General features: G+C 50.0%; 1 protein-coding gene across 1 annotated transcript in view; it reads left to right on the forward strand.

Moving 5' to 3' along the window:
- The window catches only part of AHNAK (AHNAK nucleoprotein), a 32,535-nt gene extending 11,514 nt beyond the window's left edge, over positions 1–21,021 (forward strand). The window contains 6 exon segments of the mRNA XM_038564279.1: positions 39–141; positions 447–603; positions 1,042–1,229; positions 2,124–9,836; positions 9,838–14,440; positions 14,443–21,021. Coding sequence (XP_038420207.1) covers positions 447–603; positions 1,042–1,229; positions 2,124–9,836; positions 9,838–14,440; positions 14,443–20,183 — 18,402 coding nt within the window. The 5' untranslated portion in view covers positions 39–141 and the 3' untranslated portion in view covers positions 20,184–21,021.
- The last annotated feature ends 474 nt before the right edge of the window (positions 21,022–21,495 follow it).

The following is a 21,495-nucleotide window of genomic DNA, read 5'->3' on the forward strand; positions in this document are numbered from 1 at the left end:
GCTGTTGAACATGAGCATCCTTGTCCCCCTTTCCCTAGGCTGTGTGACCGTGATTCCAGAGGAGAGAGAGAGACTGAGAAGACAGGAAGGAGGGGCGGGCTCTTGGCAAGGCATCCACTCCTGAACTGAGTCCTGCAAAAGGTCCGTGGGAAGGGGAGGGTGTGGCGGAAGGCAGGAGAGGGGTGAGGGCGGGGAGGGACCCCGTGGTGGCATCAGGGAGCTGGGGCCCTGGGTGGAAGGGATGAGGGTCGGTGGCAGCCAATGTCCACTTTCCGTGTTCTCTGCGATGCCTATGGAACACTTCCCAGTAGAAGTGGGCACCTCGGAGACACTGCCTCTCCCCTTGCGTGCTCACAGCACCGGGATCCCTGGCTCTCTCACCTCTTGGGCTCTTGAGCACCCTCCCCCCCACTGTCCTGAGCCCCCGTTTCCTTACCTCATCCCAGATGGAGAAGGAAGAGGACACGACCCGGGAGCTGCTGCTACCCAACTGGCAGGGCAGTGGCTCCCATGGGCTGACCATTGCCCAGAGGGATGATGGCGTCTTTGTGCAGGAGGTGATGCAGAACTCCCCTGCGGCCCGCACTGGAGTGGTCAAGGAGGGTGAGTCACCCCAGGGTGTGGCCTGGGTGCCGGGGCGGGCTGGCAGAGGGTGGGGGCGGGAAGGCCACAGGGGCAGGGAAAGGCCAGTCCCAGTGGCTTCAGAACAGTCGGCACCCAAGGCCCCCCACTCTCCTGCCCCCTCTGTGTCCCTTGATCCATCCAGTCCTCGGGGAAAGCGGCTATGGAGGATGGTGGCAACATCGCCCTTAGTCTCTCCACTCCACTACTCATGAGCTCGACCACTTTGGGTGATTCAGTGGGCCTCCCATAGGCTTACTTTCTTTCCTCGTCTGTACAACGGCTATTATCACAGTTGCCTTGTAGGGTGGTCAGGAGCCACCTTAAAGGCAGGTGCGTTTGGAGGGCCCCCCTGTGGTGGTCATGCTCTTTTCCCAAGACCCTGTGGGTCTCACTTGCTTCTGCTCCGCCCTTGCTCAGGGGACCAGATTGTGGGTGCCACCATCTACTTTGACAACCTGCAGTCAGGTGAGGTGACCCAGCTGCTGAACACCATGGGGCACCACACCGTAGGCCTGAAGCTGCATCGTAAGGGGGATCGCTCCCCTGAGCCTGGCCAGACCTGGACCCACGAGGTCTTCAGCTCCCGAAGCTCCGAGGTGGTTCTGGTGAGTGCCTGGCCAGCCCGTCTGTGCCCTGAGCTTTCCCCGACCGCGCTGACCTGTTGGCCACTTGCTGAGCCTTGTGTCTGCCTACTGGACCTCTCCGGTGCTTCCTTCTCCTACTTTCTTTCCTGTGCGCCTTCTGTTGCACCAGCCTGTGTGTTCTTACTCGTGTGTGGCGTGTAGCTGGTGTTGCCCTTGGAAGTCTTCCATCGATCTCAGAGCACCACAGTTTGGGAACCCACTCATGCTGTCTGGCTCTTGATGCCAGGAGGAGGGTGAACTGCTCAGCAGGAATCTTCCAAATAGTCTCACAGGTGCCCCATTCCGCCTCCCAGACACCATTTTTCTGCTTCCAGAGCCCTGGCCTCACCTGTGAGTCAGAGGCTGAGCAGTGACGTGCCCGGGGATGTTTCTTTGCTCCTTCTGATGGCTTGTTTATTTAACCAGCAATGGTCCTCAAAGTGAAAGTGTTAACCCGAGCACAGGGGGGTCTCAACAAATGCCTTCTGAGGAGTCCCTGAGAGGATTCCCCTTCTCCATTAAACAAGCCAGTGAGTTGAGAATTGAGAGAATCCCTGGGACTTGACAGGCCGATTTGAATCTAGAATTGATGTAAATCCTTCTTCCAGACCGCACAGGCAGGAGTCTACCCTGCTTCACTCCTCGTGGCTTTTGCTTCCCTGAATTTCCCCCAGATAATTTGTATTTCTCCTGTGATGTGGCCGTCAGCCCCTTTGTTCAGCACCCCCTGCTCTGCTCCCGGAGGCTCCGTGGGCCTCTGTTCTGGTCCCAGCTTCTTGTGGGGAACGGGCAACCAGGTTGTCAGCTGGGCTGTGGCCGGGCATGTGGGGTTCCTCAGACCCTGCTGCAACCTCTGCCGGCCGTGTCTTTCTGCAGAGCGGGGATGATGAGGAGTACCAGCGCATCTACACCACGAAGATCAAGCCTCGGCTGAGGTCAGAGGATGGAATAGAAGGGGATCCTGGGGAGACCCAGAGCCGCACCATCACAGTGACTAGAAGGGTCACGGCCTACACAGTTGACGTCACAGGCCGAGAGGGAGCCAAGGACATCGAATTTAGCAGCCCAGAGTTCAAGATCAAGATTCCACAGCATGAAATGACTGAAATCTCCACTGTGGATGTGGCCACCCACCCTGGCAAGACAGTGATCAGATTGCCCTCGGGCTCGGGGGCTGTGTCTCCTACTGCAGGCTCTGTCATGGACAACTGGGCAGGGTCTGTTTCTGCTTCGGGACCAGAGCTCCAAGGTGCTGGCCACTCGAAGCTCCAGGTCACCATGCCTGGGATAAAGGTGGGAAGCCCAGGAATCAATGTCAGTGCAAAGGGCTTGGACTTAGGTGGCAAAGGAGGGGTCCACATTCCAGGAGTGGATGTCTCGTCTTCTCTTGGAGGGGGAGCAGTGGAGGTGCAGGATCCGTCTCTGGAGAGTGGCAGTAATGGGAGAATTAAAATTCCCACTCTGAAGGTGCCAAAATTTGGTGTTTCGACAGTGCCTGAAGGCCAGGCACCAGTGGCAGGGCTGAGCATTTCCACACCTGAATTCTCTGTGGGGCGCCAGGGTGGCAAACCAGGCCTGATGGTTGGTGGGAACATCCAGACCCCACAGCTAGAAGTCAGTGTTCCTTCTGTCAATATCGAGGGGCTTGAGGGGAAGCTGAAGAGCCCCCAGATCGCCGGGCCATCCCATGAGGGTGACCTAGGCCTGAAAGGTGCCAAGCCACAGGGGAGCACAGGGGTGGGCATCTCTGTGCCGCAGATCGACAGCACTGTCACTGGCCCCAGTGTGGAAGTTCAAGCTCCCGACGCTGGTATTCACGGGTCTGGGGGCAAACTGAATATGCCCAAGATGCAAGTTCCCAAATTCTCTGTATCAGGTTCTAAGGGAGAGGGAGCTGGTGTTGACGTGACACTGCCCACAGGTGCAGTGACTCTTCCTGGGGTGTCTGAGGATGTCAGCCTGCCTGAAGTTGCTGTTGGGGGGCTGGAAGGGAAAGTGAAAGGCACCAAAGTCAAGACTCCTGAAATGGTTATTCAGAAACCTAAAATCTCCATGCAGGACGTGGATTTGAGCTTTGGGTCCCCTAAATTGAAGGGAGACATGAAGGTTTCAGTGCCTGGTGTACAAGGTGATGTCAGAGGCCTGCAAGTGGCCATCAAAGGCTCCAAAGTGGACATAGAGACCCCGAGCCTTGAGGGGACCCTGGCAGGACCCACACTGAGTAGTCCTTCTGGGAAAATGGGAACATGCAGTATCTCAATAGCAGATGTTGACTTAAATGCAGCTGCACCTAGAGCGAAAGGGGGTGTAGATATCCCCAAAGTGGAAGGGAAAGTCAAAGTCCCTGGGGTTGATGTCAGAGGCCCCAGAGTGGATGTCAGTGCCCCAGATGTGGAGGTCCATGGCCCAGAATGGAACCTGAAAATGCCCCAGTTTGGCACTCCAGGAGTTGAAGGGGAAGGCCTGGATGTAGATGTGAAACTACCCAAAGGCGAAGTCAGTATTGCAGGGTCCACAATCAATGTGGAGGCCCCAAATGTCAACATAGGGGGCCTGGGAGGCAAACTTAAAGGCTCTGATGTTAAGCTGCCAGAAGTGAGTGTCAAGACACCAAAGATGTCTATGCCTGATGTGGATTTGCACGTTAAAGGCACAAAGGTGAAGGGAGAGTATGATGTAACAGTACCAAAACTTGAAGGAGACCTAAAGGGCCCTAAAGTGGACATTGATGTCCCAGATGTGAACATTCAAGGACCAGACTGGCACCTGAAGATGCCCAAGATGAAAATGCCCAAGTTCAGTGTGCCAGGTTTCAAAGCCGAGGGCCCAGAAGTGTACATGAACCTGCCTGAGGCTGATGTGGATATTTCTGGGCATAAGGTAGACGTTAGTGCTCCTGATGTGAACATTGAGGGACCAGAAGGGAAATTGAAAGGACCTAAGTTTAAGATGCCTGAGATGAATATCAAAGCCCCCAAAATCTCCATGCCAGATGTGGACTTACATCTGAAAGGCCCTAAAGCAAAAGGAGAATACGACATCACAGTGCCAAAAGTTGAAGGTGAGATTAAGGTTCCTGATGTTGAACTTAAAAGTGCCAAAGTGGACATCGATGCTCCAGATGTGGCTGTTCAGGGCCCAGACTGGCACCTGAAGATGCCCAAGATGAAAATGCCCAAGTTCAGCATGCCTAGCTTCAAAGCAGAGGGCCCAGAAGTGGACATGAACCTGCCCAAGGCCGATGTTGACGTCTCAGGACCCAAGGTGGACACTGATGTTCCAGATGTGAATATCGAAGAAGCTGAGGGAAAGCTGAAGGGTCCCAAGTTTAAGATGCCTGAGATGAACATCAAGGCCCCTAAGATCTCCATGCCTGATGTGGATTTGCATATGAAGGGTCCCAAGGTAAAGGGGGAATATGATGTTACAGTGCCAAAGATGGAAGGGGAGCTCAAAGGGCCAAAAGTAGACATCAGTGCCCCAGATATTGAAGTTCATGGTCCTGAATGGAACCTCAAGATGCCCAAGATAAAAATGCCCAAATTTACCATGCCCAGCCTCAAAGGGGAGGACCCACAAGTGGACGTGAACCTGCCCAAGGCTGATGTAGACATTTCTGCACCCAAAGTAGATATTAGTGCTCCAGATTTGAGCCTTGAAGGACCAGAAGGAAAGTTGAAAGGCCCCAAGTTTAAGATGCCTGAGATGCACTTTAAAGCTCCAAAGATGACTCTGCCAGATGTTGACTTGGATCTTAAAGGACCCAAAATGAAAGGCAATCTAGATGTGTCTGCACCAAAAATAGAAGGTGAGATGAAAGTTCCAGATGTGGACATCAAAGCACCAGATGTGGACGTCCAAGGAGCAGACTGGAGCCTGAAAATGCCGAAGATGAAAATGCCCAAGTTCAGTGTGCCGAGTTTGAAAGGCGAAGGCCTAGATGTGGACATGAACCTACCCAAGGCTGACATTGACATATCAGGACCCAAGGTGGACATTGAATCCCCAGATGTGAGCCTTGAGGGCCCAGAAGGGAAGCTGAAAGGCCCTAAGTTTAGGATGCCAGAGATGCACTTCAAGGCTCCCAAGATGTCCATGCCTGATGTGGACTTACACTTGAAAGGTCCCAAGGTGAAAGGGGATGTGGATGTGTCTGTGCCCAAGATAGAAGGTGAAATGAAAGTGCCAGATGTGGACATCAAAGGACCCAAAGTGGATGTCGATGTCCCAGATGTGGATGTTCACGGCCCAGACTGGCACCTGAAGATGCCCAAGATGAAAATGCCCAAGTTCAGTGTGCCAGGCTTCAAAGGCAAGGGCCCAGAAGTGGATGTGAACCTGCCCAAGGCTGACATTGATGTATCAGGACCCAAGGTGGACATTGAAGCCCCAGATGTGAGCCTTGAGGGCCCAGAAGGGAAGCTGAAGGGACCCAAATTTAAGATGCCTGAGATGCACTTCAAGGCTCCCAAGATCTCCATGCCTGATGTGAACTTGAATCTGAAGGGGCCAAAACTAAAGGGAGATGTGGATGTGTCTGTGCCTGATGTAGAAGATGAAGTGAAAGTGCCACATGTGGACATTAAAGGGCCGAAAGTTGACATTGGTGCTCCAGATGTGGATGTCCATGGCCCAGACTGGCACTTGAAGATGCCCAAGGTGAAAATGCCCAAGTTCAGCATGCCAGGCTTCAAAGGTGAGGGCCCAGATGTGGATGTGAACCTGCCCAAGGCAAATGTTGATGTCTCAGGGCCCAAGGTGGATGTTGAAGTTCCAGATGTGAATATTGATGGTCCAGAGGCGAAAGTAAAAGGTCCTAAATTTAAGATGCCAGAAGTGAATATAAAGCCTCAGAAGATATCCATGCCAGACGTTGGTTTGCATTTGAAAGGTCCTAAAATGAAAGGAGATTATGATGTTACAATTCCAAAAGTAGAAGGAGAGATAAAAGCTCCTGATGTTGACATCAAGGGTCCCAAAGTGGACATTAATGCACCAGATGTGGGAGTTCATGGCCCAGACTGGCATCTGAAGATGCCCAAGGTGAAAATGCCCAAGTTCAGCATGCCTGGCTTCAAAGGAGAAGGCCCAGAAGTGGACGTGAACCTGCCCAAGGCCGACATTGATATCTCAGGACCTAAGATGGACATTGATGCTCCAGATGTGAATATTGAAGGTCCAGAGGGAAAACTCAAGGGTCCCAAGTTTAAGATGCCAAGCATGAATATACAGACACACAAAATCTCTATGCCTGATGTTGGACTTAATCTGAAAGCCCCTAAACTGAAAACTGATGTAGATGTTTCCCTTCCCAAAGTGGAAGGAGACTTGAAAGGTCCTGAAATTGACATGAAGGCCCCGAAAATGGATGTGGATGTTGGAGATATTGATATTGAAGGTCCAGAAGGGAAGCTGAAAGGCCCTAAGTTTAAGATGCCAGAGATGCACTTCAAGGCTCCCAAGATCTCCATGCCTGATGTGGACTTACACTTGAAAGGTCCTAAGGTAAAAGGGGATGTGGATGTGTCTGTGCCCAAGATAGAAGGTGAAATGAAAATGCCAGGTGTGGACATCAAAGGACCCAAAGTGGATGTCGATGTCCCAGATGTGGATGTCCATGGTCCAGACTGGCACCTGAAGATGCCCAAAGTGAAAATGCCCAAGTTCGGCATGCCTGGTTTCAAAGGTGAGGGCCCAGAAGTGGACGTGAACCTGCCCAAAGCCGACATTGACATCTCTGGCCCCAAAGTGGACATTGATACTCCTGATTTGGATATAGAGGGACCAGAAGGAAAATTAAAAGGCTCTAAATTTAAGATGCCTAAGTTGAATATCAAAGCTCCTAAGATATCCATGCCAGATGTGGACTTGAATTTGAAGGGACCTAAGATGAAAGGAGAAATGGATTCTTCTGTGCCTGAACTAGAAGGTGATCTCAGAGGTCCACAAGTTGATATCAAAGGCCCCAATTTGGATGTGGAGGTGCCTGATGTTGATCTGGAATGTCCTGATGCGAAATTGAAAGGCCCTAAATTTAAGATGCCAGAGATGCACTTCAAGGCTCCCAAGATGTCCATGCCTGATGTGGACTTACACTTGAAAGGTCCCAAGGTGAAAGGGGATGTGGATGTGTCTGTGCCCAAGATAGAAGGTGAAATGAAAGTGCCAGATGTGGACATCAAAGGACCCAAAGTGGATGTTGATGTCCCAGATGTGGATGTTCACGGCCCAGACTGGCACCTGAAGATGCCCAAGATGAAAATGCCCAAGTTCAGTGTGCCAGGTTTCAAAACAGAGGGCCCAGAAGTGGATGTGAACCTGCCCAAGGCTGACATTGATGTATCAGGACCCAAGGTGGACATTGAAGCCCCAGATGTGAGCCTTGAGGGCCCAGAAGGGAAGCTGAAGGGACCCAAATTTAAGATGCCTGAGATGCACTTCAAGGCTCCCAAGATCTCCATGCCTGATGTGAACTTGAATCTGAAGGGGCCAAAACTAAAGGGAGAGGTGGATGTGTCAGTGCCAAAATTGGAAGGAGATTTGAAAGGCCCCAGTGTGGATGTGGAGGTGCCTGATGTTGATCTGGAATGTCCTGATGCAAAATTGAAAGGTCCTAAATTTAAGATGCCAGAGATGCACTTCAAGGCTCCCAAGATGTCCATGCCTGATGTGGACTTACACTTGAAAGGTCCCAAGGTGAAAGGGGATGTGGATGTGTCTGTGCCCAAGATAGAAGGTGAAATGAAAGTGCCAGATGTGGACATCAAAGGACCCAAAGTGGATGTTGATGTCCCAGATGTGGATGTTCACGGCCCAGACTGGCACCTGAAGATGCCCAAGATGAAAATGCCCAAGTTCAGTGTGCCAGGTTTCAAAACAGAGGGCCCAGAAGTGGATGTGAACCTGCCCAAGGCTGACATTGATGTATCAGGACCCAGGGTGGACATTGAAGCCCCAGATGTGAGCCTTGAGGGCCCAGAAGGGAAGCTGAAGGGACCCAAATTTAAGATGCCTGAGATGCACTTCAAGGCTCCCAAGATCTCCATGCCTGATGTGAACTTGAATCTGAAGGGGCCAAAACTAAAGGGAGAGGTGGATGTGTCAGTGCCAAAATTGGAAGGAGATTTGAAAGGCCCCAGTGTGGATGTGGAGGTGCCTGATGTTGATCTGGAATGTCCTGATGCAAAATTGAAAGGCCCTAAATTTAAGATGCCAGAGATGCACTTCAAGGCTCCCAAGATGTCCATGCCTGATGTGGACTTACACTTGAAAGGTCCCAAGGTGAAAGGGGATGTGGATGTGTCTGTGCCCAAGATAGAAGGTGAAATGAAAGTGCCAGATGTGGACATCAAAGGACCCAACGTGGATGTCGATGTCCCAGATGTGGATGTTCACGGCCCAGACTGGCACCTGAAGATGCCCAAGATGAAAATGCCCAAGTTCAGTGTGCCAGGTTTCAAAACAGAGGGCCCAGAAGTGGATGTGAACCTGCCCAAGGCTGACATTGATGTATCAGGACCCAAGGTGGACATTGAAGCCCCAGATGTGAGCCTTGAGGGCCCAGAAGGGAAGCTGAAGGGACCCAAATTTAAGATGCCTGAGATGCACTTCAAGGCTCCCAAGATCTCCATGCCTGATGTGAACTTGAATCTGAAGGGGCCAAAACTAAAGGGAGAGGTGGATGTGTCAGTGCCAAAATTGGAAGGAGATTTGAAAGGCCCCAGTGTGGATGTGGAGGTGCCTGATGTTGATCTGGAATGTCCTGATGCGAAATTGAAAGGCCCTAAATTTAAGATGCCAGAGATGCACTTCAAGGCTCCCAAGATGTCCATGCCTGATGTGGACTTACACTTGAAAGGTCCCAAGGTGAAAGGGGATGTGGATGTGTCTGTGCCCAAGATAGAAGGTGAAATGAAAGTGCCAGATGTGGACATCAAAGGACCCAAAGTGGATGTTGATGTCCCAGATGTGGATGTTCACGGCCCAGACTGGCACCTGAAGATGCCCAAGATGAAAATGCCCAAGTTCAGTGTGCCAGGTTTCAAAACAGAGGGCCCAGAAGTGGATGTGAACCTGCCCAAGGCTGACATTGATGTATCAGGACCCAAGGTGGACATTGAAGCCCCAGATGTGAGCCTTGAGGGTCCAGAAGGAAAACTGAAAGGCCCCAAGTTCAAGATGCCTGAAATGCACTTTCATGCCCCTAAGATCTCCATGCCTGATGTTGATTTCAACTTAAAAGGGTCTAAAGTCAAAGGAGACTTTGATGTTTCTGCCCCAAAGCTGGAAGGAGAGTTAAAGGGTCCAGAAGTTGATGTCAAAGGCCCCAAATTGGATGTTGAGATGCCAGACGTAGCTGTGGAAGGTCCAGATGGCAAATGGAAAGGCCCTAAATTTAAGATGCCAGACATGCACTTTAAAGCACCCAAAATCTCCATGCCAGACATTGATCTACACTTAAAAAGTCCCAAGATAAAGGGAGAGGTAGATGCTGATATTCCCAAATTGGAAAGTGACCTCAAAGGGCCAGACCTCAAAGGTGACATCAGTGGGCCAGATATCAACATCAAAGGACCAGAGGGCAAATTGAAAAGGTCCCAAGTTCAAGATGCCAGACATGCATTTCAAAGTCCCAAATATTTCTATGCCTGATGTGGACCTAAATTTGAAAGGACCAGAAATGAAGGGGGATGTTGATGTGTCTGTGCCTGAGGTAGAAGGCAAAATTAAAGCACCAGATGTGAACATCAAGGGCCCCAAAGTAGATATAAATGCTCCTGATGTCCATGGCTCAGACTGGCACCTAAAGATGCCCAAGATGAAAATGCCCAAGTTAAGCATGCCTGGTTTCAAAGCAGAGGGTCCAGAGGTAGATGAGAATCTTCCCAAGGCTGACATTGATGTCTCAGCACCCAAAGTTGACATTGAAGTCCCGGATGTAAGCATTGAGAATCCAGAGGGAAAAATCAAGGGGCCTAAATTTAAGATGCCAGAAATGAACATCAAAGCTCCCAAGATCTCCATGCCTGATGTAGATTTACACTTGAAAGGTCCTAAGGTCAAAGGAGATGTGAATGTGTCTCTGCCTAAGGTGGAAGGTGACCTCAAGGGCCCTGAAGTTGACCTCAAGGGCCCCAAAGTGGACATTGATGTCCCAGATGTGGATGTCCATGGCCCAGATTGGCACCTGAAGATGCCCAAGGTGAAAATGCCCAAGATCAGCATGCCTGGCTTCAAAGGAGAAGGCCCAGAAGTGGACGTGAACCTGCCCAAAGCTGACATTGATGTATCAGGACCTAAGGTAGATGTTGAATGTCCTGATGTGAATATTGAAGGACCTGAAGGAAAGTGGAAAAGTCCTAAGTTTAAGATGCCTGAGATGCATTTTAAGACTCCAAAGATCTCCATGCCAGATATTGATCTTAATCTAACAGGTCCAAAAATAAAAGGAGATGTTGATGTCACAGGTCCCAAGTTAGATGGAGACCTGAAAGGCCCTGAAGTTGACCTCAAAGGCCCTAAAGTGGACATCAATGTCCCAGATGTGGACGTCCATGGCCCAGACTGGCACCTGAAGATGCCCAAGGTGAAAATGCCCAAGTTCAGCATGCCTGGCTTCAAAGGAGAAGGCCCAGAAGTGGACGTGAACCTGCCCAAGGCTGACATTGATGTCTCAGGACCCAAGGTGGACATTGAGGGCCCTGATGTTAACATTGAGGGTCCTGAGGGAAAGTTGAAAGGTCCTAAGTTCAAGATGCCAGAGATGAACATCAAAGCCCCCAAGATCTCCATGCCTGACTTTGATTTGCACCTGAAAGGTCCCAAGGTAAAGGGCGATGTGGATGTGTCTCTGCCTAACGTGGAAGGTGACCTCAAGGGCCCTGAAGTTGACATCAAGGGCCCCAAAGTGGATGTCGACATCCCAGATGTGGATGTCCATGGTCCAGACTGGCACCTGAGGATGCCCAAGGTGAAAATGCCCAAGTTCAGCATGCCTGGCTTCAAAGGAGAAGGCCCAGAAGTGGATGTGAACCTGCCCAAAGCTGACATTGATGTCTCAGGACCCAAACTGGACATCGAAGGCCCTGATGTTAACATTGAAGGACCAGACGGAAAGTTGAAAGGTCATAAGTTCAAGATACCTGAGATGAACATTAAAGCTCCAAAGATCTCCATGCCAGACATTGATCTTAACCTGAAAGGCCCTAAAGTGAAGGGTGATGTGGATGTGTCTTTACCGAAAGTGGAAGATGAGATTAAAGTTCCTGAAGTGGATATTAAGGGCCCCAAAGTGGATGTCGACATCCCAGATGTGGATGTCCATGGCCCAGACTGGCACCTGAAGATGCCCAAGATAAAAATGCCCAAGTTTAGCATGCCTGGGTTCAAAGGAGAAGGCTCAGAAGTGGACGTGAACCTGCCCAAGGCTGACATTGATGTCTCAGGACCCAAAGTTGACATTGATGTTCCAGATGTCAATATTGAAGGTCCAGATGCAAAACTGAAGGGCCCCAAGTTCAAGATGCCTGAGATGAACATCAAAGCTCCTAAGATCTCCATGCCAGATTTGGACCTTAATCTTAAAAGCCCTAAAATGAAAGGAGAGTTAGATGTTTCCCTTCCAAATATAGAAGGTGATGTGAAAGGGCCTACTCTTGACATCAAGGGCCCAAAGATAGATGTAGAAGCTCCAGATATTGACATTCATGGCCCTGAAGGAAAATTAAAAGGTTCCAAACTGAAGATGCCAGACATGCATGTGAACATGCCCAAGATCTCCATGCCCGAAATTGACCTGAATTTGAAAGGCACAAAACTTAAGGGAGATGTTGATGTTTCTGGGCCCAAATTAGAAGTTGATGTTAAAGCTCCCAAGTTGGATGTAAAGGGCCCAGAAGTGGACATTTCTGGTCCTAAGGTCAATCTTGAAGGCAAATCAAAGAAATCACGTTTTAAGCTTCCTAAATTTAATTTTTCAGGCTCCAAAGTTCAGACACCTGAGGTGGATGTCAAAGTTAAAAAGCCAGATATTGATGTGACAGGTACAAAAGTTGATACTAATGCTCCTGATGTTGAGGTCCAAGGAAAAGTAAAAGGATCCAAGTTCAAAATGCCTTTCCTAAGTATTTCATCTCCTAAAGTTTCTATGCCTGATGTGGAGTTAAATTTGAAAGGTCCTAAAGTCAAAGGAGACTTAGATCTTACAGCTCCTAATTTAGAAGGTGACTTTAAAGGACCCAAAGTAGATATTAAAGCACCAGAAGTTCATCTTGATGCACCTGATGTGGATGTTCATGGTCCAGATTGGAATTTGAAAATGCCCAAAATGAAAATGCCCAAATTTGGTGCTCCTGGCTTAAAAGCAGAAGGGCCAGAAATGGCTGTGGATTTGCCAAAAAAAGATATCAGCCTAGAGGGTCCCAGAATGGACATCGAGAGCCCAAAAATCAATGTGGAAGGTGTAGAAGGAAGCTTAAAAGGTCCCAAACTCAAGATGCCTGACATGCACATCAAAACCCCCAAGATCTCCATGCCTGATATTGACTTAAACCTGAAAGGTCCCAAGGTAAAGGGTGATGTGGACGTGTCTCTGCCCAAGGTGGAAGGTGACCTTAAGGGTCCTGAAATTGACATCAAAGGGCCCAAAGTGGACGTCGACGTCCCAGATGTGGATGTCCATGGCCCGGACTGGCACCTGAAGATGCCCAAGGTGAAAATGCCCAAGTTCAGCATGCCTGGCTTCAAAGGAGAAGGCCCAGAAGTGGACGTGAACCTGCCCAAGGCCGATATTGATGTCTCAGGACCCAAGGTGGACATTGATGTTCCAGATGTCAATATCGAAGGTCCAGATGCAAAACTGAAGGGCCCCAAGTTCAAGATGCCTGAGATGAATATCAAAGCTCCAAAAATCTCCATGCCTGACCTTGACTTTAACCTGAAGGGCCCCAAAATGAAGGGCGGTATGGATGTTTCTCTGCCTAAGGTAGAAGGTGACCTCATAGGCCCTGCAATTGATATTAAGGGCCCCAAGGTGGACATTGACACTCCTGATATTAACATTGAAGGCCCAGAGGGGAAACTGAAAGGCTCCAAGTTCAAGATGCCAGAGATGAATATCAAAGCCCCCAAGATCTCCATGCCTGATATTGACTTAAACCTGAAGGGCCCCAAGGTGAAGGGTGATGTAGATGTTTCCCTTCCTAAGTTTGAAGGGGATCTTAAAGGCCCTGAAGTAGATCTCAAAGGGCCCAAAGTGGATGTCGATGTCCCAGATGTGGATGTCCATGGCCCAGACTGGCACCTGAAGATGCCCAAGGTGAAAATGCCCAAGTTCAGCATGCCTGGCTTCAAAGGAGAAGGTCCAGAAGTGGACGTGAACCTGCCCAAGGCCGATATTGATGTCTCAGGACCCAAACTGGACATTGAAGGCCCCGATGTTATGATTGAGAGTCCTGAGGGAAAGTTGAAAGGTCCTAAGTTCAAGATGCCAGAGATGAACATCAAAGCCCCCAAGATCTCCATGCCTGACTTTGATTTGCACCTGAAAGGTCCCAAGGTAAAGGGCGATGTGGATGTGTCTCTGCCTAACGTGGAAGGTGACCTCAAGGGCCCTGAAGTTGACCTCAAGGGCCCCAAAGTGGATGTCGACGTCCCAGATGTGGATGTCCATGGCCCAGACTGGCACCTGAAGATGCCCAAGGTGAAAATGCCCAAGTTCAGCATGCCTGGCTTCAAAGGAGAAGGCCCAGAAGTGGATGTGAACCTGCCCAAAGCTGACATTGATGTATCAGGACCCAAGGTGGACATCGATGTTCCAGATGTCAATATTGAAGGTCCAGATGCAAAACTGAAGGGCCCCAAGTTCAAGATGCCTGAGATGAACATCAAAGCCCCTAAAATCTCCATGCCTGACTTTGATTTGCACCTGAAAGGTCCTAAGGTGAAAGGAGATGTAGATGTGTCTCTGCCTAAAGTGGAAGGTGACCTCAAGGGCCCTGAAGTTGATATCAAAGGGCCCAAAGTGGACATTGATGTCCCAGATGTGAATGTCCATGGCCCAGACTGGCACCTGAAGATGCCCAAGGTGAAAATGCCCAAGTTCAGCATGCCTGGCTTCAAAGGAGAAGGCCCAGAAGTGGACGTGAACCTGCCCAAGGCCGATATTGATGTCTCAGGACCCAAGGTGGACATCGATGTCCAGATGTCAATATTGAAGGTCCAGATGCAAAACTGAAGGGCCCCAAGTTCAAGATGCCTGAGATGAACATCAAAGCCCCCAAGATCTCCATGCCTGATATTGACTTGAATCTGAAAGGTCCCAAGGTAAAGGGCGATGTGGATGTGTCTCTGCCTAAGGTGGAAGGTGACCTCAAGGGCCCTGAAATTGACATCAAAGGGCCCAAAGTGGACGTTGACGTCCCAGATGTGGATGTCCATGGCCCAGACTGGCACCTGAAGATGCCCAAGGTGAAAATGCCCAAGTTCAGCATGCCTGGCTTTAAAGGAGAAGGCCCAGAAGTGGATGTGAACCTGTCCAAAACTGACATTGACATCTCAGGACCCAAGGTGGACATAGACACTCCTGATGTTGACATTCATGGCCCAGAGGGGAAACTGAAGGGTCCCAAGTTTAAAATGCCTGACCTACACTTCAAGGCACCTAAGATCTCCATGCCTGAGGTGGATATGAATCTGAAGGGTCCCAAGGTAAAGGGCGATGTGGACGTGTCTCTGCCCAAGGTGGAAGGTGACCTCAAGGGCCCTGAAGTTGACATCAAGGGCCCCAAAGTGGATGTCGATGTCCCAGATGTGGATGTCCATGGCCCAGACTGGCACCTGAAGATGCCCAAGGTGAAAATGCCCAAGTTCAGCATGCCTGGCTTCAAAGGAGAAGGCTCAGAAGTGGACGTGAATCTGCCCAAGGCGGACATTGATGTCTCAGGACCCAAGGTGGACATCGATGTTCCAGATGTCAATATTGAAGGTCCAGATGCAAAACTGAAGGGCCCCAAGTTCAAGATGCCTGAGATAAACATTAAAGCCCCCAAGATCTCCATGTCTGACCTTGACTTTAGCCTCAAGGGCCCCAAAATGAAGGGTGATGTGGATGTTTCTCTGCCCAAAGTGGAAGGTGACCTTAAAGGCCCTGAAATTGACATCAAGGGCCCCAAAGTGGACATCGATACTCCTGATATTAACATTGAAGGCCCAGAGGGGAAACTGAAAGGCCCCAAGTTCAAAATGCCAGAGATGAATATCAAAGCCCCCAAGATCTCCATGCCTGACTTTGACTTAAGTTTGAAAGGGCCAAAGGTAAAGGAGGATGCAGACCTTTCTTTACCTAAGATGGAAGGTGATCTAAAAGGGCCAGAGGTAGATATTGAATGTCCTGAAGGGAAGCTCAAATGTCCCAAATTTAAAATGCCTGATGTCCATTTCAAAACCCCACAAATCTCCATGAGTGATATTGATTTGAACTTGAAAGGACCTAAGATAAAGGGAGATTTGGACTTTTCCATTCCTAATCTGGAAGGAGATCTGAAAGGACCCAAAGTGGATGTTAAAGGCCCTAATCTGGACATGGACACTCCTGATGTTGACATTCATGGCCCAGAGGGGAAACTGAAGGGCCCCAAGTTTAAAATGCCTGACCTACACCTCAAGGCACCTAAGATCTCCATGCCTGAAGTGGACATGAATCTGAAGGGTCCCAAGGTAAAGGGCGATGTGGATGTGTCTCTGCCTAACGTGGAAGGTGACCTCAAGGGCCCCAAAGTGGATGTCGACGTCCCAGATGTGGATGTCCATGGTCCAGACTGGCACCTGAAGATGCCCAAGGTGAAAATGCCCAAGTTCAGCATGCCTGGCTTCAAAGGAGAAGGCCCAGAAGTGGACGTGAACCTGCCCAAGGCCGATATTGATGTCTCAGGACCCAAGGTGGACATCGATGTTCCAGATGTCAATATTGAAGGTCCAGATGCAAAACTGAAGGGCCCCAAGTTCAAGATGCCTGAGATGAACATCAAAGCCCCCAAGATCTCCATGCCTGATATTGACTTGAATCTGAAAGGTCCCAAGGTAAAGGGCGATGTGGATGTGTCTCTGCCTAAGGTGGAAGGTGACCTCAAGGGCCCTGAAATTGACATCAAAGGGCCCAAAGTGGACGTTGACGTCCCAGATGTGGATGTCCATGGCCCAGACTGGCACCTGAAGATGCCCAAGGTGAAAATGCCCAAGTTCAGCATGCCTGGCTTCAAAGGAGAAGGCCCAGAAGTGGACGTGAACCTGCCCAAGGCCGATATTGATGTATCAGGACCCAAGGTGGACATCGATGTTCCAGATGTCAATATTGAAGGTCCAGACGCAAAACTGAAGGGCCCCAAGTTCAAGATGCCTGAGATGAACATCAAAGCCCCCAAGATCTCCATGCCTGATATTGACTTGAATCTGAAAGGTCCCAAGGTAAAGGGTGATGTGGATGTGTCTCTGCCTAAGGTGGAAGGTGACCTCAAGGGCCCTGAAATTGACATCAAAGGGCCCAAAGTGGACGTTGACGTCCCAGATGTGGATGTCCATGGCCCAGACTGGCACCTGAAGATGCCCAAGGTGAAAATGCCCAAGTTCAGCATGCCTGGCTTTAAAGGAGAAGGCCCAGACGTGGATGTTACTCTCCCTAAAGCTGACCTCGATATTTCTGGGCCCAAGATGGACATCAGTGCCCCAGATGTGAATATCGAAGGTCCAGATGCAAAATTGAAGGGCCCCAAGTTCAAGATGCCTGAGATAAATATCAAAGCACCCAAAATCTCCATGCCTGATGTTGACCTGGATTTGAAAGGACCCAAAATCAAAGGAGATCTTGACGTGTCTGTCCCTAAGACTGACGGTGCTTTCAAAGGCCCAGAAGTAGATCTTAAAGGTTCAGGTCTGGATTTTGAAGGCTCAGATGCCAAGCTCAGTGGCCCAAATTTGAAGATGCCTTCGCTGGATATTTCTGCCCCAAAAGTAACTGTCCCTGATGTTGATTTGCATTTCAAGGCACCCAAAATTGGGGTTTCTGGTCCCAAGTTGGAAGGTGCTGAAGTGGACCTCAAAGGGCCCAAAGTTGATTTAGAAGCTCCAAGCTTAGATGTACACATGGAGAGCCCAGATATTAATGTCGAGAGTCCAGACATTAAAATTCCCAAATTTAAGAAACCCAAGTTTGGTTTTGGGGCAAAAAGCCCCAAAGCTGACCTCAAGTCACCTTCCCTGGATGTGACTATGCCTGAGGCAGAGCTGAATGTTGAGACTCCTGAAATTAGTGTTGGTGGCAAGGGCAAGAAAAGTAAGTTTAAAATGCCCAAAATTCACATGAGTGGCCCCAAAATGAAAGCCAAAAAACAGGGATTTGATTTGAATGTTCCTGGGGGTGAAATTGATGCCACTCTCAAGGGTCCTGGTATGGATGTCAATGTTGTTGGGCCCGATGCCATGCTTAAAGTTGATGTGAAATCCCCTAAAACCAAGAAACCTATGTTTGGGAAAATGTACTTTCCAGATGTAGAATTTGACATCAAATCATCTAAATTTAAGGCCGAGGCCCCTCTCCCTAGCCCTAAAATGGAGGGTGAAATCCAGGCCCCTGATCTGGATATCTCTTCACCGGGGATTCATGTGGAAGGTCCTGACATCAAGCTGAAGGCTCCCAAGGTCAAGATGCCAGGCATGGATGTCTCCGGGGCAAAAATAGAGGGTGACCTGAAAGGCCCCAGGGTGCAGACAAACTTGGATGCACCTGATGTCAACATTGAAGGCCTAGATTCGAAAGTCAAAGCACCGTCGTTTGGCATTTCTGCCACTCAGGCCTCCATCCCTGATGTGAATGTTAGCTTGAAAGGACCAAAGATAAAGGGTGAGGTCCCCAGGGTGGGGCTGGAAGGACCAGATATAGATCTGCAAGGTCCAGAACCGAAGATCAAGTTCCCCAAGTTTTCGATGCCCAAGATTGGTGTCCCTGGTATGAAGATGGAAGGCAGAGGAGGAGCTGAAGTCCACGCCCAGCTGCCCTCTCTTGAAGGAGGCTTGAGTGCACCCGATGTTAGGCTTGAAGGGGCTGATGTGTCTCTGAAAGAGCCAAAAGTAGACTTGCCTTCAGTGAACCTGTCTATGCCAAAAGTCTCTGGACCTGACCTTGACCTGCACTTGAAAGGACCAAGTTTGAAGGGAGACCTGGATACCTCTGTTCCTAGTGTGAAGGTGCACACTCCAGGGCTTGACCTCAGAAGTCAAGGTGGAAAGGTGAGGATGGAAGGAGACGGTGTGAAAGTGCCTGGGATTGATGCCTCAACAACACTGAACCTTGGCGCACCAGACGTGGCCCTGAAGGGACCAAGCCTACAGGGAGACCTGGCTGTCTCTGATGATGTCAAGTGCCCTAAAGTATCAGTAGGTGCTCCTGATCTGAGCTTGGAGGCCCCCGAAGGCAGCATTAAACTTCCCAAAATGAAGCTGCCCCAGTTTGGCATCTCAACTCCAGGGTCCGACTTAGACATGAACGTCAAGGGGCCACAAGTGACTGGAGAGCTACCGGGGCCAGGCATGGATGTGAACCTTGGAGCCCTGAACCTAAAAGGGCCTCAGATCTCTGGCCCTCAAGTCTCGGCACCAGACATGGACTTGAAATTGGAAGGACCAAAAATAAAAGGGAGCCTTGGGGCTGCTGGTGAGATGACAGGTCCCACTGTTGGAGGAGGTCTTCCAGGCATCAGTGTTCAATGCCTAGAAGGAAACCTCCAGATGCCTGGAATTAAGCCCTCTGGATGTGATGTGGAGCTGCTGGGTGTGAATGTGAAGCTCCCAGCAGGGCAGATTTCTGGTCCTGAAGTCAAAGGCGATCTAAAAGGTTCAGGAATAGGTTTCCAAGGGGCTGCTCCCGACATTAGCATCAAGGGGCCTTCACTTAGTACAGCTTCTCCTGAGTCAGATTTCGGTGTCAGCTTGAAGGGCCTGAAAATCAAAGGAGGTATGGATGTTTCCGGGGGTGTCAGCGCCCCAGCTGTCAGCCTGGGCGAAGGGCACTTGAGCATCAAGGGACCCCAGGCCACCTCTGCTCTCAGCTTGGATGCCCCGAAGATTGCTGGGGGACTTCATTTCTCAGGACCAAAGGGAGAAGGAGGGGTGAAAGGAGGCCAGATTGGACTCCAGGGTCCTGGGCTGAGTGTGTCTGGGTTTCCAGGTCACTCAGAAAGCAGATCTGGAAAAGTAACATTCCCCAAGATGAAGATCCCCAAATTCACGTTCTCTGGCCGTGAGCTGGTTGGCAGGGAAGTGGGGGTGGATATTAACTTCCCTCGAGCAGAGGCCACTGGCCACCAGGCTGGGGCCGGAGATGGTGAGTGGGAAGAGTGTGACATAAAACTTAAGAAGTCCAAGATCAAAATGCCCAAGTTCAATTTTTCCAAACCTAAAGGGAAAGGTGGTGTCGCTGGCTCCCCGGAAGCATCCATCTCAGGCTCCAAGGGCGACCTGAAGAGCTCAAAGGCCAGCCTAGGTTCTCTGGAAGGAGACACCGACGACGTTGAAACATCATCCCCCAAAGGCAAATTCTCTTTATTTAAGAGTAAGAAGCCTCGGCACCGCTCAAACTCCTTCAGTGATGAACGGGAGCTCTCTGCGCCTTCTACTCCGACTGGGACTTTGGAGTTTGAAGGTGGGGATGTGTCCCTGGAAGGCGGAAAAGTCAAAGGGAAGCATGGAAAGCTGAAATTCGGTACCTTTGGTGGATTGGGGTCAAAGAGCAAAGGTCATTATGAGGTGACTGGGAGCGATGAAGAGGCAGGCAAGTTACAGGGGAGCGGAGTGTCCCGACTGTCCTCGTCTTCCAGCAATGACAGCGGGACGAAGGTTGGCATCCAGCTTCCCGAGGTGGAGCTGGTAGTCTCCAAGAAAGAGTAGCAGGCCCCTGTGTGTGTGTGTACATATATGTATAAAAGTACATCAGCCTTGGGTGTGTCTGTATATAAACGCCAAAGAGAAACGCTGACAGCCTCAGCATAATGCAAAGCCCCGGCCTCCCTGCCCATGCAAGTGCCGAAAGCCAACAGACAGCGTTAATGCCCGGGTCAGAGCTTTACAGATCTAAGTGTCAAGGGCTCCAAGTTTGTCCAGACCATGTGCAGAGCCAACAGTGTTTGCCTTACGATTTCAGGTTGTTTTTTTTTTTTTTTTTTTTTTTTGCAATGAATGCTGAGAGCTCCTGTTTACTAAGCAAGCTTTTGTGTTTATTATCCTCATTTTTACTGAACATTGTTAGTGTTGGGTCATGGAAACCCACTTTTTCATTGTAATGACTTCTAGGGCTTTTGTTAGTAAGGGGGGTGGGGTAGAAGGCAGTAGCGGGGGCCAGACTCCCATTTCTCCTAAGATTGGATCTGTTCGATGGTGAACACCCAGGGAGGGCCGAGAGGAGCGTGTGGGGGTCTTGAGATCTCTGCAGCAGTGCCTTCTCTGCCCCAGAGGTGGCGGTCCTCGCCAGTTTGGCGCTCATGGTGAGACAGAATGAGACCTGTTGGCAAATGGGCCAACCCACCAGCTCAGCACGAGGGGCTTCCATCCTGTGTATCATAGGAGAAATGTTTTCTTCCTGGCTGCCACATTCCTGATACTAGTTCTGACTTCTTTTAATAACTCTTATCATGATTAAGAAAATTTCCCACACTTTAATGGCAAATTAATTGAGAATGTCAGAAAATCGATGCTGTCAAAAGCAAATAAAGCTGTTTATTAACTCTGATGTCTTGTGCCTTTGTGTTCTGTGTCGGGAGCACGAAGCCTGCACGCCCAGTCTGATGGTTCAGACTCGGTCAGTCCATCCAGCAGATTTGCTGGTTTCATCAATGGGTGGTGGGGTGCGGCGGGGGTGGGGGAATCTTTGCTGCCTAATTCTCATGGTGAGGCTGGCTGTCCCATTGTTGAGAAGTCAGAAGAGGCTTGGCACCCTGGCGACGTAGGCCCCAGGTCCCAGTCACCAACTTTGCATCCTCAGAGATGAATATACCATTTAGAGATGGTTCTGGATGGGTAGGAGGCTACAGTTATGAATGGAAAACAAGACGTTTTCGGACTGGTAGGAAGGGCTCGATCTGGTTATGAGTTATGGGTATGCCATCTATTTCTGACTTGGCTGCTGGTTTGCTGGGTGGCCTCAAGTTACCTGCCCTGTCTGGGCCTCAGGTTCCTCTTCTTCTTTGAAATAAGAATGCTGATC

Source organism: Canis lupus, chromosome 18, assembly GCF_011100685.1.
Source record: "Canis lupus familiaris isolate Mischka breed German Shepherd chromosome 18, alternate assembly UU_Cfam_GSD_1.0, whole genome shotgun sequence".
Classification (NCBI taxonomy): domain Eukaryota; kingdom Metazoa; phylum Chordata; class Mammalia; order Carnivora; family Canidae; genus Canis; species Canis lupus.